Here is an 18,001-nt window from a genome sequence, read left to right on the forward strand (position 1 = left end):
CCCGAAAAAACAAACGATTAATTCAAATATAGAAGCTACTTATATCATATACTTTTATCAAAGTTTGATTGTGTTAGCCACAGTCTTGTGTAAATTATATTGTCTTATGTTTTCCCAATCTAATAATACAAAATACTGAAAATTAATGAAATCACAAATATTAGTAGGTACAATAGAGAGACTGTGCATTGATTTACAAATTTGTCTTAAATTTACTTTTTGCATAGAGAATAATATGAAGGTGGGCTGGGGTTAGATGCTGATTGCATAGGCGCACATTCAGTCTTAAACTTGGGAGTGCTAAAATTGTTTAGCACAAAGTGACACGTGGGGGGCTTTTCCCCCACACTCCCCTAAATAGTAATACATACCAGCAAAATATTAAATCAATTAACTACAATTTTTACTAATTAATAGGTCGGGATCGTCCACATTTTCACTACTCTCATTATTTTCGTTTTTATTGTTTGTTTTATTACATTCAAATATACTAAACATATTTAAGGAAGTAATTTTATATACGTACGCAAATTAAATATAAATCACATAAACTACTTTACACCGCACAAATAAATTGTTGGTATTTATGTAGAAAAATGGAAACAACAATAAAATAAAATTAGTCAATATCAGAAATGTAGTCATTTGTCACTGACTCGAGAACACGATTGAACAACTTAATAGGTAGAATAGACTATCTTTGATTCATAGTACCTACTACACTACTACTAAGAATAGACGGTTGAAAATGCCTATAATATTATCATTTATCAAACTAAATAATATTAATTAATAATATTTTTTTTTTTTTTTATTGATCTTAAGCTCCGGAACTATGGCCATTAGCTGTAGTGGTTTGTTTGTGGGTTGTTAGTGTTGGTAGGGGAAGGAACACGTGTGTGTTGGGTTTGGCAGAATTTTTGATTGGGCACCTGTAGGTATCTGGCATGCCCGGGTGGGGGATGGCGGCAATTGTTCTCCGGACACCATGACTTGCACGGAGAAAAATGCCGCCCGGTCGCGTTAGAACGCTCGGCCACCTCGTCCCCCAATTAATAATATTATATTCATATCAATAAACCATAACACCGGTATACAAAAACAAAATCCTGTTCAGTACTCCAATTTCCAGTAATAAAATATTACTAAAAATAAACTTGTGTTAAAACAGCCAATAAGATAACATGCATTAAAAATAGAGAATATACCGTCATACACTCATACCAACATCACAATTCACAAACCCAATTACCCAATTACTGTATTTATGTATAAAATATTTACGTCCTGTTAGTGTATACCAATACAAACTGGAAACTCATTCTTATAAACGCAAAATTACAGTTTAAATAATATTTTTTGCACAATAGAAGATGGGGGTGCTAATTTAAGACTTGGGGGTGCTAAGCACCCCCAGGCACCCCCGTATGTGCGCCAATGATGCTGATAAATCATTAACAGAGACGCGTTGATCGCTTTTATGTGCTGCAAATTGTTTACACGAGAGAGCTGGGTATGGCTCCATCATAGATAATAAATATATAACATAATTGATAGGACATAATAGTCTTATCAGCGGTCTGATCTTCGAGGGGAACAATTGAGACCAAATGGAGTATCGACTATTAATATAAAGGAGTCTCAATTGCCTTCCGCGGGAACGCGGCTCAAATGTATTTAACATAGGCGTGGACTATCCATATCTTTATTATCTATGGGCTTCATCCATAGCATGGATTAAGGTGTCAACAATCTAAGGATCAACTTGACAATCAAACACATAAGTTCAGCAACCTGCAAATCAGGATCTTTTTATTCAAAGTGTCCTAATAAGTCATAAGAAGGTTAGTTAGGTAAACCTATTGGTTAGTTGAAGCTATGGTTATGATAGACGACTACCATCACCGGTCGTGAGCTTTGCGATGATCTTTTCCTACTAACTATCAAGGTATTCGATATTGTAAACAAAACAATGAAAGAAAATATTTAAATATTATTAATTTGGTTAGGTTAGGTTAGGTTAGGATAGGGCAGGAAATTAGATGTTAACTAATTATCATAGTTTTTAACACGGTCTTAAAAACTGTCAGCAAGAGTTGTACCAGTATAGTTATTAAAAACTTAAATACAGCCAACAATAAATAATGATTTTTTTTACCACAACAAATTATAAAATGTATTTTAAAATATAACAAAATATTATTTTATCAGGGTTTTATAAGGTTTTCAATACTTATGAGTTTTTGTAAATAGAAAATGTATAAAATCAATAGTTTTAATTTAATATATAGTTTTGTGTTTTAATATCCTATTGTCAAAGAATTCTTAGGGTTTCCTTTCCACATTTGTTACATTGTACTAAATCTAATTTTTTCCGCACATATTTACAAAGACTAAAACAGATATATGACCATGTTTTTATTTGCATTTAGACTTTATAGTTTGTAATTTAATATTGACTGTAGACCCACCAAACACAATATTATTTTAAATTAAACATTTTATGTCCTTTATAAATTACAATCACATAGTAGAGTCCGTGCAGGACCTTTTATCATTTAATTTCTTTACATTCATTTTTATACATTTTCTAATACATATATTACCGTGATACACCTCTGATCATAATAACTGTTCGCATTATTATAATGTAAACAACACCTAGTTTTTGGATTGTAGTTCATATGTATTGCAGTATTTAGCTACCAGCGTATTCTTTTGTTTAGTGTTATATCACCCAGATTTCTCAAACAATTTTTTTTTCACTTCATTGAACTCTAGTAGATTTTTTTGTATAAAAATTTTTCAAGATTAACCGGCTATACCTGGGAGTACGCTGAGTACCTGTGTACATAATATATAATTTGAAAAGAGACTGGCTAGGTTCTCTCACGTTCCCCATTCAATTCATTTTTTTTTATATATTTAACTTATTTTTTATATATATATATATATCTTTTTTTAAAACATTTACAACCTGGGGCCATATGATTTTTTTTTACTTTTTTATTTGTTAATTCAACTCAAGTAGTTTTTCATACTTTTTAAACATTGATAACCTGGTGCTCTCTGAATAATCCATCATTAATTAACTAAATATTTTAAATAGTTTTTTTTGTTTAATATTTTGGGCATTTTAGTTTGAACTTTGAAATGTATTTTTCTTTTGTAAAATTTTTTCCAAATTTTATTTTTGTTTTCTAAAATGCATTTGCCTGCGGGCGCCAACACCCTCTTTCAATTTTTTTTTTTTAGTTATGTAAATCTAGTTGAATATTTTGAATTGACTTGAAAATTGATAACTTGGTGCCCTATGAATAATCATTCTTTAATTAATTAAATATTTTGAATAGTTTTTTCTGTTTAAGATTCTGGGCAATTTAGTTTGTACTTTGTAATGTGTATGCCTACAGTAAAATTTTTTCAAAATTTATTTTTGGTTTCCTAAAATGCATTTGCCTGCGGGCGCCAACACCCTCCTTCAATTTTTTTTTATGATTTAACCTCTAGACAAATATTTTAAACATTGACAATCTGGTACCTTTTTGACTAATCCTTGTTTTATAAAATAAATTTTTAAATAGTTTTTTCTGTTTAAGATTCTGGGGATTTTAGTTTGTACTTTGTAATGTGTAATCATACAGATAAATTTTTTGAAAATTTTTTTTTTGGTTTCCTAAAATGCATTTGCCTGCGGGCGCCAACACCCTCCTTCAATTTTTTTTTATGATTTAACCTCTAGACAAATATTTTAAACATTGACAATCTGGTACCTTTTTGACTAATCCTTGTTTTATGAAATAAATATTTTATATAGTTTTTTTCTGTTTAAGATTCTGGGGATTTTAGTTTGTACTTTGTAATGTATTTTTCTTGTGTAAAATTTTTTCCAAATTTTATTTTTGTTTTCTAAAATGCATTTGCCTGCGGGCGCCAACACCCTCCTTCAATTTTCTTTTTTTTAGTGTTGTAACTCTAGTTGAATATTTTGTAATGACTTGAAAATTGATAACTTGGTGCCCTATGAATAATCATTCTTTAATGAACTAAATATTTTGAATAGTTTTTTCTGTTTAAGATTCTGGGCATTTTAGTTTGTACTTTGTAATGTGTAATCATACAGTTAAATTTTTTCAAAATATTTTTTGGTTTCCTAAAATGCATTTACCTGCGGGCGCCAACACCCTCCTTCAATTTTTTTTTATGATTTAACCTCTAGACAAATATTTTAAACGTTGACAATCTGGTACCTTTTTGACTAATCCTTGTTTTATGAAATAAATATTTTAAATAGTTTTTTCTGTTTAAGATTCTGGGGATTTTAGTTTGTACTTTGTAATGTATTTTTCTTGTGTAAAATTTTTTCCAAATTTTATTTTTGTTTTCTAAAATGCATTAGCCTGCGGGCGCCAACACCCTCCTTCAATTTTCTTTTTTTTAGTTATGTAACTCTAGTTGAATATTTTGTAATGACTTGAAAATTGATAACTTGGTGCCCTATGAATAATCATTCTTTAATGAACTAAATATTTTGAATAGTTTTTTCTGTTTAAGATTCTGGGCATTTTAGTTTGTACTTTGTAATGTGTAATCATACAATTAAATTTTTTCAAAATTTTTTTTTGGTTTCCTAAAACGCATTTGCCTGCGGGTGCCAACACCTTCTTTCAATTTTTTTTTTATGATTTATCCTCTAGCCAAATATTTTAAACATTGACAATCTGGTACCTTTTTGACTAATCCTTGTTTTATGAAATAAATATTTTAAATAGTTTTTTCTGTTTAAGATTCTGGGGATTTTAGTTTGTACTTTGTAATGTATTTTTCTTGTGTAAAATTTTTTCCAAATTTTATTTTTGTTTTCTAAAATGCATTTGCCTGCGGGCGCCAACACCCTCCTTCAATTTTTTTTTATGATTTAACCTCTAGACAAATATTTTAAACATTGACAATCTGGTAACTTTTTGACTAATCCTTGTTTTATGAAATAAATATTTTATATAGTTTTTTTCTGTTTAAGATTCTGGGGATTTTAGTTTGTACTTTGTAATGTGTAATCATACAGTTAAATTTTTTCAAAATTTTTTTTTGGTTTCCTAAAACGTATTTGCCTGCGGGCGCCAACACCTTCTTTCAATTTTTTTTTTATGATTTATCCTCTAGCCAAATTTTTAAAACATTGACTATCGGTTACCCTTGAATAATCCTTATGTTTAATGAACTAAATATTTTAAATAATTTTTTTTGTTTAAGATTCTGGGCATTTTAGTTTGAACTTTGAAATGTATTTTTCTTCTGTAAAATTTTTTCCAAATTTTATTTTTGTTTTCTAAAATGCATTTGCCTGCGGGCGCCAACACCCTCCTTCAATTTTTTTTTATGATTTAACCTCTAGACAAATATTTTAAACATTGACAATCTGGTACCTTTTTGACTAATCCTTGTTTTATGAAATAAATATTTACAATAGTTTTTCCTGTTTAAGATTCTGGGCATTTTATTTTGTACTTTATTATGTGTAATCATACAGTTAAATTTTTTCAAAATTTTTATTTTGTTTCCTAAAATGCATTTGCCTGCGGGCGCCAACACCCTCATTCAATTTTTTTTTATGATTTAACCTCTAGACAAATATTTTAAACGTTGACAATCTGGTACCTTTTTGGCTAATACTTGTGTTATGAAATAAATATTTTAAATAGTTTTTTCTGTTTAAGATTCTGGTCATTTTAGTTTGTACTTTGTTATGTGTAATCATACAGTTAAATTTTTTCAAAATTTTTATTTTGTTTCCTAAAATGCATTTGCCTGCGGGCGCCAACACCCTCCTTCAATTTTTTTTTATGATTTAACCTCTAGACAAATATTTTAAACATTGACAATCTGGTACCTTTTTGACTAATCCTTGTTTTATGAAATAAATATTTTAAATAATTTTTTTTGTTTAAGAATCTGGGCATTTTAGTTTGAACTTTGAAATGTATTTTTCTTCTGTAAAATTTTTTCCAAATTTTATTTTTGTTTTCTAAAATGCATTTGCCTGCGGGCGCCAACACCCTCCTTCAATTTTTTTTTATGATTTAACCTATAGACAAATATTTTAAACATTGACAATCTGGTACCTTTTTGACTAATCCTTGTTTTATGAAATAAATATTTTAAATAGTTTTTTCTGTTTAAGATTCTGGGGATTTTAGTTTGTACTTTGTAATGTGTAATCATACAGTTAAATTTTTTCAAAATTTTTTTTTGTTTCCTAAAATGAATTTGCCAGCGGGCGCTAACACCCTCCTTCAATTTTTTTTTATGATTTAACCTCTAGACAAATATTTTAAACATTGACAATCTGGTACCTTTTTGTCTAATCCTTGTTTTATGAAATAAATATTTTAAATAGTTTTTTCTGTTTAATATTCTGGGCATTTTAGTTTGTACTTTGTAATGTGTAATCATACAGTTAAATTTTTTCAAAATTTTTTTTTTGTTTCCTAAAATGAATTTGCCAGCAGGCGCTAACACCCTCCTTCAATTTTTTTTTTATAATTTAACCTCTAGACAAATATTTTAAACATTGATAATCTGGTACCTTTTTGACTAATACTTGTTTTATGAAATAAATATTTTAAATAGTTTTTCCTGTTTAAGATTCTGGGCATTTTAGTTAGTACTTTGTTATGTGTAATCATACAGTTAAATTTTTTCAAAATTTTTATTTTGTTTCCTAAAATGCATTTGCCTGCGGGCGCCAACACCCTCCTTCAATTTTTTTTTATGATTTAACCTCTAGACAAATATTTTAAACGTTGACAATCTGGTACCTTTTTGGCTAATACTTGTGTTATGAAATAAATATTTTAAATAGTTTTTTCTGTTTAAGATTCTGGTCATTTTAGTTTGTACTTTGTTATGTGTAATCATACAGTTAAATTTTTTCAAAATTTTTATTTGGTTTCCTAAAATGCATTTGACTGCGGGCGCCAACACCCTCCTTCAATTTTTTTTTATGATTTAACCTCTAGACAAATATTTTAAACATTGACAATCTGGTACCTTTTTGACTAACCCTTGTTTTATGAAATAAATATTTTAAATAGTTTTTTCTGTTTAATATTCTGGGCATTTGAGTTTGAACTTTGAAATGTATTTTTCTTGTGTAAAATTTTTTCCAAATTTTATTTTCTTTTTCTAAAATGCATTTGCCTGCGGGCGCCAACACCCTCCTTCAATTTTTTTTTATGATTTAACCCTAGACAAATATTTTAAACATTGACAATCTGGTACCTTTTTAACTAATCCTTGTTTTATGAAATAAATATTTTAAATAGTTTTTTCTGTTTAAGATTCTGAGGATTTTAGTTTGTACTTTGTAATGTGTAATCATACAGTTAAATTTTTTCAAAATTTTTTTTTGTTTCCTAAAATGAATTTGCCAGCGGGCGCTAACACCCTCCTTCAATTTTTTTTTATAATTTAACCTCTAGACAAATATTTTAAACGTTGACAATCTGGTACCTTTTTGACTAATCCTTGTTTTATGAAATAAATATTTTAAATAGTTTTTCCTGTTTAAGATTCTGGGCATTTTAGTTTGTACTTTGTTATGTGTAATCATACAGTTAAATTTTTTCAAAATTTTTATTTTGTTTCCTAAAATGCATTTGCCTGCGGGCGCCAACACCCTCCTTCAATTTTTTTTTATGATTTAACCTCTAGACAAATATTTTAAACATTGACAATCTGGTACCTTTTTGACTAATCCTTGTTTTATGAAATAAATATTTTATATAGTTTTTTTCTGTTTAAGATTCTGGGGATTTTAGTTTGTACTTTGTAATGTATTTTTCTTGTGTAAAATTTTTTCCAAATTTTATTTTTGTTTTCTAAAATGCATTTGCCTGCGGGCGCCAACACCCTCCTTCAATTTTCTTTTTTTTAGTGTTGTAACTCTAGTTGAATATTTTGTAATGACTTGAAAATTGATAACTTGGTGCCCTATGAATAATCATTCTTTAATGAACTAAATATTTTGAATAGTTTTTTCTGTTTAAGATTCTGGGCATTTTAGTTTGTACTTTGTAATGTGTAATCATACAGTTAAATTTTTTCAAAATATTTTTTGGTTTCCTAAAATGCATTTACCTGCGGGCGCCAACACCCTCCTTCAATTTTTTTTTATGATTTAACCTCTAGACAAATATTTTAAACGTTGACAATCTGGTACCTTTTTGACTAATCCTTGTTTTATGAAATAAATATTTTAAATAGTTTTTTCTGTTTAAGATTCTGGGGATTTTAGTTTGTACTTTGTAATGTATTTTTCTTGTGTAAAATTTTTTCCAAATTTTATTTTTGTTTTCTAAAATGCATTAGCCTGCGGGCGCCAACACCCTCCTTCAATTTTCTTTTTTTTAGTTATGTAACTCTAGTTGAATATTTTGTAATGACTTGAAAATTGATAACTTGGTGCCCTATGAATAATCATTCTTTAATGAACTAAATATTTTGAATAATTTTTTCTGTTTAAGATTCTGGGCATTTTAGTTTGTACTTTGTAATGTGTAATCATACAATTAAATTTTTTCAAAATTTTTTTTTGGTTTCCTAAAACGCATTTGCCTGCGGGTGCCAACACCTTCTTTCAATTTTTTTTTTATGATTTATCCTCTAGCCAAATTTTTAAAACATTGACTATCGGTTACCCTTGAATAATCCTTATGTTTAATGAACTAAATATTTTAAATAATTTTTTTTGTTTGAGAATCTGGGCATTTTAGTTTGAACTTTGAAATGTATTTTTCTTCTGTAAAATTTTTTCCAAATTTTATTTTTGTTTTCTAAAATGCATTTGCCTGCGGGCGCCAACACCCTCCTTCAATTTTTTTTTATGATTTAACCTCTAGACAAATATTTTAAACATTGACAATCTGGTACCTTTTTGACTAATCCTTGTTTTATGAAATAAATATTTTAAATAGTTTTTTCTGTTTAAGATTCTGGGGATTTTAGTTTGTACTTTGTAATGTATTTTTCTTGTGTAAAATTTTTTCCAAATTTTATTTTTGTTTCCTAAAATGAATTTGCCAGCAGGCGCTAACACCCTCCTTCAATTTTTTTTTTATAATTTAACCTCTAGACAAATATTTTAAACATTGATAATCTGGTACCTTTTTGACTAATACTTGTTTTATGAAATAAATATTTTAAATAGTTTTTCCTGTTTAAGATTCTGGGCATTTTAGTTTGTACTTTGTTATGTGTAATCATACAGTTAAATTTTTTCAAAATTTTTATTTTGTTTCCTAAAATGCATTTGCCTGCGGGCGCCAACACCCTCCTTCAATTTTTTTTTATGATTTAACCTCTAGACAAATATTTTAAACATTGACAATCTGGTACCTTTTTGACTAATCCTTGTTTTATGAAATAAATATTTTAAATAGTTTTTCCTGTTTAAGATTCTGGGCATTTTAGTTTGTACTTTGTTATGTGTAATCATACAGTTAAATTTTTTCAAAATTTTTATTTTGTTTCCTAAAATGCATTTGCCTGCGGGCGCCAACACCCTCCTTCAATTTTTTTTTATGATTTAACCTCTAGACAAATATTTTAAACGTTGACAATCTGGTACCTTTTTGGCTAATACTTGTGTTATGAAATAAATATTTTAAATAGTTTTTTCTGTTTAAGATTCTGGTCATTTTAGTTTGTACTTTGTTATGTGTAATCATACAGTTAAATTTTTTCAAAATTTTTATTTGGTTTCCTAAAATGCATTTGACTGCGGGCGCCAACACCCTCCTTCAATTTTTTTTTATGATTTAACCTCTAGACAAATATTTTAAACATTGACAATCTGGTACCTTTTTGACTAACCCTTGTTTTATGAAATAAATATTTTAAATAGTTTTTTCTGTTTAATATTCTGGGCATTTTAGTTTGTACTTTGTTATGTGTAATCATACAGTTAAATTTTTTCAAAATTTTTATTTTGTTTCCTAAAATGCATTTGCCTGCGGGCGCCAACACCCTCCTTCAATTTTTTTTTATGATTTAACCTCTAGACAAATATTTTAAACGTTGACAATCTGGTACCTTTTTGGCTAATACTTGTGTTATGAAATAAATATTTTAAATAGTTTTTTCTGTTTAAGATTCTGGTCATTTTAGTTTGTACTTTGTTATGTGTAATCATACAGTTAAATTTTTTCAAAATTTTTATTTGGTTTCCTAAAATGCATTTGACTGCGGGCGCCAACACCCTCCTTCAATTTTTTTTTATGATTTAACCTCTAGACAAATATTTTAAACATTGACAATCTGGTACCTTTTTGACTAACCCTTGTTTTATGAAATAAATATTTTAAATAGTTTTTTCTGTTTAATATTCTGTGCATTTGAGTTTGAACTTTGAAATGTATTTTTCTTGTGTAAAATTTTTTCCAAATTTTATTTTCTTTTTCTAAAATGCATTTGCCTGCGGGCGCCAACACCCTCCTTCAATTTTTTTTTATGATTTAACCCTAGACAAATATTTTAAACATTGACAATCTGGTACCTTTTTGACTAATCCTTGTTTTATGAAATAAATATTTTAAATAGTTTTTTCTGTTTAAGATTCTGGGGATTTTAGTTTGTACTTTGTAATGTGTAATCATACAGTTAAATTTTTTCAAAATTTTTTTTTGTTTCCTAAAATGAATATGCCAGCGGGCGCTAACACCCTCCTTCAATTTTTTTTTATAATTTAACCTCTAGACAAATATTTTAAACGTTGACAATCTGGTACCTTTTTGACTAATCCTTGTTTTATGAAATAAATATTTTAAATAGTTTTTCCTGTTTAAGATTCTGGGCATTTTAGTTTGTACTTTGTTATGTGTAATCATACAGTTAAATTTTTTCAAAATTTTTATTTTGTTTCCTAAAATGCATTTGCCTGCGGGCGCCAACACCCTCCTTCAATTTTTTTTTATGATTTAACCTCTAGACAAATATTTTAAACATTGACAATCTGGTACCTTTTTGACTAATCCTTGTTTTATGAAATAAATATTTTATATAGTTTTTTTCTGTTTAAGATTCTGGGGATTTTAGTTTGTACTTTGTAATGTATTTTTCTTGTGTAAAATTTTTTCCAAATTTTATTTTTGTTTTCTAAAATGCATTTGCCTGCGGGCGCCAACACCCTCCTTCAATTTTCTTTTTTTTAGTGTTGTAACTCTAGTTGAATATTTTGTAATGACTTGAAAATTGATAACTTGGTGCCCTATGAATAATCATTCTTTAATGAACTAAATATTTTGAATAGTTTTTTCTGTTTAAGATTCTGGGCATTTTAGTTTGTACTTTGTAATGTGTAATCATACAGTTAAATTTTTTCAAAATATTTTTTGGTTTCCTAAAATGCATTTACCTGCGGGCGCCAACACCCTCCTTCAATTTTTTTTTATGATTTAACCTCTAGACAAATATTTTAAACGTTGACAATCTGGTACCTTTTTGACTAATCCTTGTTTTATGAAATAAATATTTTAAATAGTTTTTTCTGTTTAAGATTCTGGGGATTTTAGTTTGTACTTTGTAATGTATTTTTCTTGTGTAAAATTTTTTCCAAATTTTATTTTTGTTTTCTAAAATGCATTAGCCTGCGGGCGCCAACACCCTCCTTCAATTTTCTTTTTTTTAGTTATGTAACTCTAGTTGAATATTTTGTAATGACTTGAAAATTGATAACTTGGTGCCCTATGAATAATCATTCTTTAATGAACTAAATATTTTGAATAGTTTTTTCTGTTTAAGATTCTGGGCATTTTAGTTTGTACTTTGTAATGTGTAATCATACAATTAAATTTTTTCAAAATTTTTATTTTGTTTCCTAAAATGCATTTGCCTGCGGGCGCCAACACCCTCCTTCAATTTTTTTTTATGATTTAACCTCTAGACAAATATTTTAAACGTTGACAATCTGGTACCTTTTTGGCTAATACTTGTGTTATGAAATAAATATTTTAAATAGTTTTTTCTGTTTAAGATTCTGGTCATTTTAGTTTGTACTTTGTTATGTGTAATCATACAGTTAAATTTTTTCAAAATTTTTATTTGGTTTCCTAAAATGCATTTGACTGCGGGCGCCAACACCCTCCTTCAATTTTTTTTTATGATTTAACCTCTAGACAAATATTTTAAACATTGACAATCTGGTACCTTTTTGACTAACCCTTGTTTTATGAAATAAATATTTTAAATAGTTTTTTCTGTTTAATATTCTGGGCATTTTAGTTTGTACTTTGTTATGTGTAATCATACAGTTAAATTTTTTCAAAATTTTTATTTTGTTTCCTAAAATGCATTTGCCTGCGGGCGCCAACACCCTCCTTCAATTTTTTTTTATGATTTAACCTCTAGACAAATATTTTAAACGTTGACAATCTGGTACCTTTTTGGCTAATACTTGTGTTATGAAATAAATATTTTAAATAGTTTTTTCTGTTTAAGATTCTGGTCATTTTAGTTTGTACTTTGTTATGTGTAATCATACAGTTAAATTTTTTCAAAATTTTTATTTGGTTTCCTAAAATGCATTTGACTGCGGGCGCCAACACCCTCCTTCAATTTTTTTTTATGATTTAACCTCTAGACAAATATTTTAAACATTGACAATCTGGTACCTTTTTGACTAACCCTTGTTTTATGAAATAAATATTTTAAATAGTTTTTTCTGTTTAATATTCTGGGCATTTGAGTTTGAACTTTGAAATGTATTTTTCTTGTGTAAAATTTTTTCCAAATTTTATTTTCTTTTTCTAAAATGCATTTGCCTGCGGGCGCCAACACCCTCCTTCAATTTTTTTTTATGATTTAACCCTAGACAAATATTTTAAACATTGACAATCTGGTACCTTTTTGACTAATCCTTGTTTTATGAAATAAATATTTTAAATAGTTTTTTCTGTTTAAGATTCTGGGGATTTTAGTTTGTACTTTGTAATGTGTAATCATACAGTTAAATTTTTTCAAAATTTTTTTTTGTTTCCTAAAATGAATTTGCCAGCGGGCGCTAACACCCTCCTTCAATTTTTTTTTATAATTTAACCTCTAGACAAATATTTTAAACGTTGACAATCTGGTACCTTTTTGACTAATCCTTGTTTTATGAAATAAATATTTTAAATAGTTTTTCCTGTTTAAGATTCTGGGCATTTTAGTTTGTACTTTGTTATGTGTAATCATACAGTTAAATTTTTTCAAAATTTTTATTTTGTTTCCTATAATGCATTTGCCTGCGGGCGCCAACACCCTCCTTCAATATTTTTTTATGATTTAACCTCTAGACAAGTATTTTAAACGTTGACAATCTGGTACCTTTTTGACTAATACTTGTTTTATGAAATAAATATTTTAAATAGTTTTTTCTGTTTAAGATTCTGGTCATTTTAGTTTGTACTTTGTTATGTGTAATCATACAGTTAAATTTTTTCAAAATTTTTATTTGGTTTCCTAAAATGCATTTGCCTGCGGACGCCACCACACTCCTTCAATTTTTTTTTATGATTTAACCTCTAGACAAATTTTTTAAACATTGACAATCTGGTACCTTTTTGTCTAATCCTTGTTTTATGAAATAAATATTTTAAATAGTTTTTTCTGTTTAATATTCTGGGCATTTTAAATTGAACTGTGAAATGTATTTTTCTTGTGTAAAATTTTTTCCAAATTTTATTTTTGTTTTCTAAAATGCATTTGCCTGCGGGCGCCAACACCCTCCTTCAATTTTCTTTTTTTTAGTTATGTAACTCTAGTTGAATATTTTGTAATGACTTGAAAATTGATAACTTGGTTATTGTTTTCTAAAATGCATTTGCCTGTGGGCGCCAACACCCTCCTTCAATTTTTTTTTATGATTTAACCTCTAGACAAATATTTTAAACATTGACAATCTGGTACCTTTTTGTCTAATCCTTGTGTTATGAAATAAATATTTTAAATAGTTTTTTCTGTTTAAGATTCTGGTCATTTTAGTTTGTACTTTGTTATGTGTAATCATACAGTTAATTTTTTTCAAAATTTTTATTTGGTTTCCTAAAATGCATTTGCCTGCGGGCGCCAACACCCTCCTTCAATTTTTTTTTATGATTTAACCTCTAGACAAATATTTTAAACATTGACAATCTGGTACCTTTTTGACTAATCCTTGTTTTATGAAATAAATATTTTAAATAGTTTTTTCTGTTTAATATTCTGGGCATTTGAGTTTGAACTTTGAAATGTATTTTTCTTGTGTAAAATTTTTTCCAAATTTTATTTTTGTTTTCTAAAATGCATTTGCCCGCGGGCGCCAACACCCTCCTTCAATTTTTTTTTTTAGTAATGTAAATCTAGTTGAATATTTTGTATTGGCTTGAAAATTGATAACTTGGTGCCGTATGAATAATCATTCTTTAATAAACTAAATATTTTAAATGGTTTTTTTGTTTAAGAATCTAGGCATTTTAGTTTGAACTTTGAAATGTATTTTTCTTGTGTAAAATTTTTTCCAAATTTTATTTTTGTTTTCTAAAATGCATTTGCCCGCGGGCGCCAACACCCTCCTTCAATTTTTTTTTTTAGTAATGTAAATCTAGTTGAATATTTTGTATTGACTTGAAAATTGTTAACTTGGTGCCCTATGAATAACCATTCTTTAATGAACTAAATATTTTGAATAGTTTTTTCTGTTTAAGATTCTGGGCATTTTAGTGTATACTTTGTAATGTGTAATCATACAGTCAAATTTATTCAAAATTTTTTTTTGGTTTCCTTAAATGCATTTTCTGCGGGCGCCAACACCTTCTTTCAAATTTTTTTTTATGATTTAACCTCTAGCTAAATTTTTTAAAAGTTGACAATCTGGTATCTTTTCGACTAATCCTTGTTTTATGAAATAAATATTTTAAATAGTTTTTTCTGTTTAAGATTCTGGTCATTTTAGTTTGTACTTTGTTATGTGTATTCCTACAGTTATTTTTTTTCAAAATTTTTTTTTGGTTTCCTTAAATGCATTTGCCTGCGAGCGCCAACACCCTCCTTCAATTTTAGATTCTTAGCGAAGCGATCAATGTTTTGATTTTACAATGATGTGTGTTTTTTTTTTATTTTTTTTTTTATTTTTGTGTCTGTCATCACCTTTTAGGACAGTAAAAGTGCTTGGATTTTCTTCAATCGTATTTTTTCTGATAGGAAAGTGAATCTAGTTGGTACTTTGGGGGGTCAAAAGTAAAAATTTCCCAGTAGTTTTCACAAGCGACGTGAAAAACAAAAGAAAAATTAAGGAAAAACGGGAATTTTTACGCAAAAACTGTTTTCGAGAAAATAGATTTTGGTTTTTGGTGTAACTCTAAAACAAATGACCGTAGGGACATGAGATTTTGACTGAATGTTTATATTAGCATTTTCTATACACCATAAAATTTACAAAATATTTTGACTCTTTTTTAGTTTTTTAGTTTTTTTTTGTAAATGTTTTAAGGCTCAAATAGCCAAATTACAGTTTGTAACAAGTTGTTCAAAACCACCTTTATTTGGATTTGCATACTTGGAACCACCATTTTCCATAAGATGTGTTCAAGTAGCAGACGATGAAGATTTTGGTGACACACTTTGTCGCCGCCACGACGGTAGATGAGCCATAGGCACACAGCAACGACCGACACACACACACACACACACACACACCGTCGCATATAATTGTTTTTATTTTTGTATGAATTGTGTGATTGTGAATTATTATATAACATTATGTAGATTATAAGTTAATTACCGTCGCCGCCGCACCGGCTGCGCAATCATTTTAACAGGGTCGTCCAGTCTACCTAGTGCGCTAATCGCCGTAAATTTATATTTTTTGTAAATGTTTTAAGGCTCAAATAGCCAAAATTCTTTTTACTATTGTATGTGCACAAATCGCCACTATATTTTTATTTGTAAGGCGCTAATCGCCATCGTTATTATTGTGATAGTCGTGGCGCAAATCACCATTGTTATTATTGTTATTGTCGTGGCGCAAATCGCCGGTGTTATTGTTGAGATTATAATATTATTGTTTCGACTCATTGTGCGTGCCGTTTGTTATTATTATTTATTATATTTGTATCCATCATTATTATAGTTATTAACATCTGTATAGTAACATCTCGTGTAAAACAGTTTGAAGTAGATTTGGTTTGTCATGTATTGCCAGTAGTGGTTGATGGCTTACCTAATTGTCCAAAACCAGCAAGCGGATGGGACATACCAGAAGACCTGAGACCGGAGCTGGCTGGTCCCTTCTTTGACGTTTCGGGAAAGGTTGACCTACTCATCGGCGGTGGAACATTCTTCGATCTATTCGAGCCAAAAAGAGTTCGGTTGCCAGCTAGAGGTGTCTGCTTGCAAGATTCAAAGTTTGGTTGGGTAGTAACAGGAGAAATTGGCACTACCTCGCTTTTAGCTGCATGCTCTATTGAACAAGCATGTGAGGACAAATTTAGAAATCTATGTAAGGATGAGCTTGAGGCATACGGAGCATCATCCAAGTCCAATAAGAAATGCATTGAAGAGCAGAGACCTCTAAAGCATTTTGAGGAAACCGCGAATCGAGACGAGACGGGCCGGTTTGTGCTACGACTTCCATTGAAACCTGAAAAATGTAAACTTGGAAGCACGCTAGAAATGGCCACCACTAGATTCCTGAGTGTTGAGCGAAGGCTTCAGAAGGATGAAGAACTGAAGATGCAATATATAAAGTTCATGGAGGAATATTTGAAAATGGGCCACATGAAAAAGGTGTGTCAAGATTTAAATCCACCTGAATATGTTTTCTATCTTCCCCACTATCCAATAATTAAGTTGTCAAGCCTCACAACGAAACTGCGAGTCGTTTTTGACGCATCGGCTAAGAGCTCTTCGAAAATATCGCTGAATGATGTTCTTATGTGTGGGCCGACAGTCCAAGAGGACCTGTTTTCAATTTTGGTAAGATTTCGCAGATATCACTTTGTTATAACAGCAGATATAGAAAAAATGTTTAGGCAAATAAATGTAGCTTCGGAGGATCAAGATTTTCAGAGAATATTTTGGCGGTCGCAACCAGATGAAGCGCTACAAATCTATCGCCTCACCACTGTGACCTACGGGACGACAGCAGCATCATTCATGGCCACCAATTGTTTAATATCGTTAGCGGAAGGTGCAAGAGAAAGTCATCCAAAGGTTTCAAGAATCATACAACGCGACTTCTATATGGACGACTTAAAGACTGGCGCCGATACAACTGAAGAGTGATGTCAGCTGCAGCAACAAATTAATATGATCCTTGATTCAGCAAAATTGCCTCTGCGAAAATGGTGCTCAAATTCGCGTAGTGTTCTGAAGCATATCGGAAATTCAAACACTGATCCACTTTTTGCATTACAAATTAATGCAGACGATGTAGTTAAGTCTTTAGGATTAAGTTGGAAGCCAGAACTGGACGAATTTCATTTCACGGTCGAAAACAACACCACAAGAATTAAAGTAACAAAAAGGATGTTACTATCCGATCTCAACAAGATATTCGATCCACTCGGTTTCTTAGCTCCAGTGTTAGTGCGAGGGAAGATATTTTTACAACAATTGTGGCAATTAAAAATCGATTGGGACAAACCTCTAGATGCAGATCCAACAAGAAGATGGGACTGTTTCTACAAGGGCCTTGACGAGCTGAGCCGTATTCCTATTCCATGAAAATGTATACCAAGTCTTAGTTATGAGGTGCAATTGTATGGTTTTTGCGACGCTTCCGAAGAGGCCTTCGGAGCGGCAATTTATGTGCGATGTAAGAATCAAATAGGAAATTGGACAGCTAGATTATTATGTTCAAAAACACGGGTCGCTCCATTAAAGGGATCTACGATACCACGACTAGAGCTATGTGGAGCGCTCACCCTTGCCCAATTGGCCAAAAAGACAGCTGAAGCATGGGAGTTAGAAAGCAGCAGTATTTACT

General features: G+C 29.7%; 1 protein-coding gene across 1 annotated transcript; it reads left to right on the forward strand.

The window, feature by feature from the left end:
- The first annotated feature begins 1,007 nt into the window (after positions 1 to 1,007).
- Positions 1,008 to 17,298, forward strand: LOC132953024 (uncharacterized). The gene is made up of 3 exons (XM_061025574.1): positions 1,008 to 1,022; positions 15,506 to 15,653; positions 16,163 to 17,298. Exons 1-3 carry the CDS (start codon positions 1,008 to 1,010, stop codon positions 17,296 to 17,298), a joined length of 1,299 nt encoding a protein of 432 aa, XP_060881557.1.
- Positions 17,299 to 18,001: the final 703 nt, after the last annotated feature.

This window comes from Metopolophium dirhodum, chromosome 9, assembly GCF_019925205.1.
Source record: "Metopolophium dirhodum isolate CAU chromosome 9, ASM1992520v1, whole genome shotgun sequence".
Lineage (NCBI taxonomy): Eukaryota > Metazoa > Arthropoda > Insecta > Hemiptera > Aphididae > Metopolophium > Metopolophium dirhodum.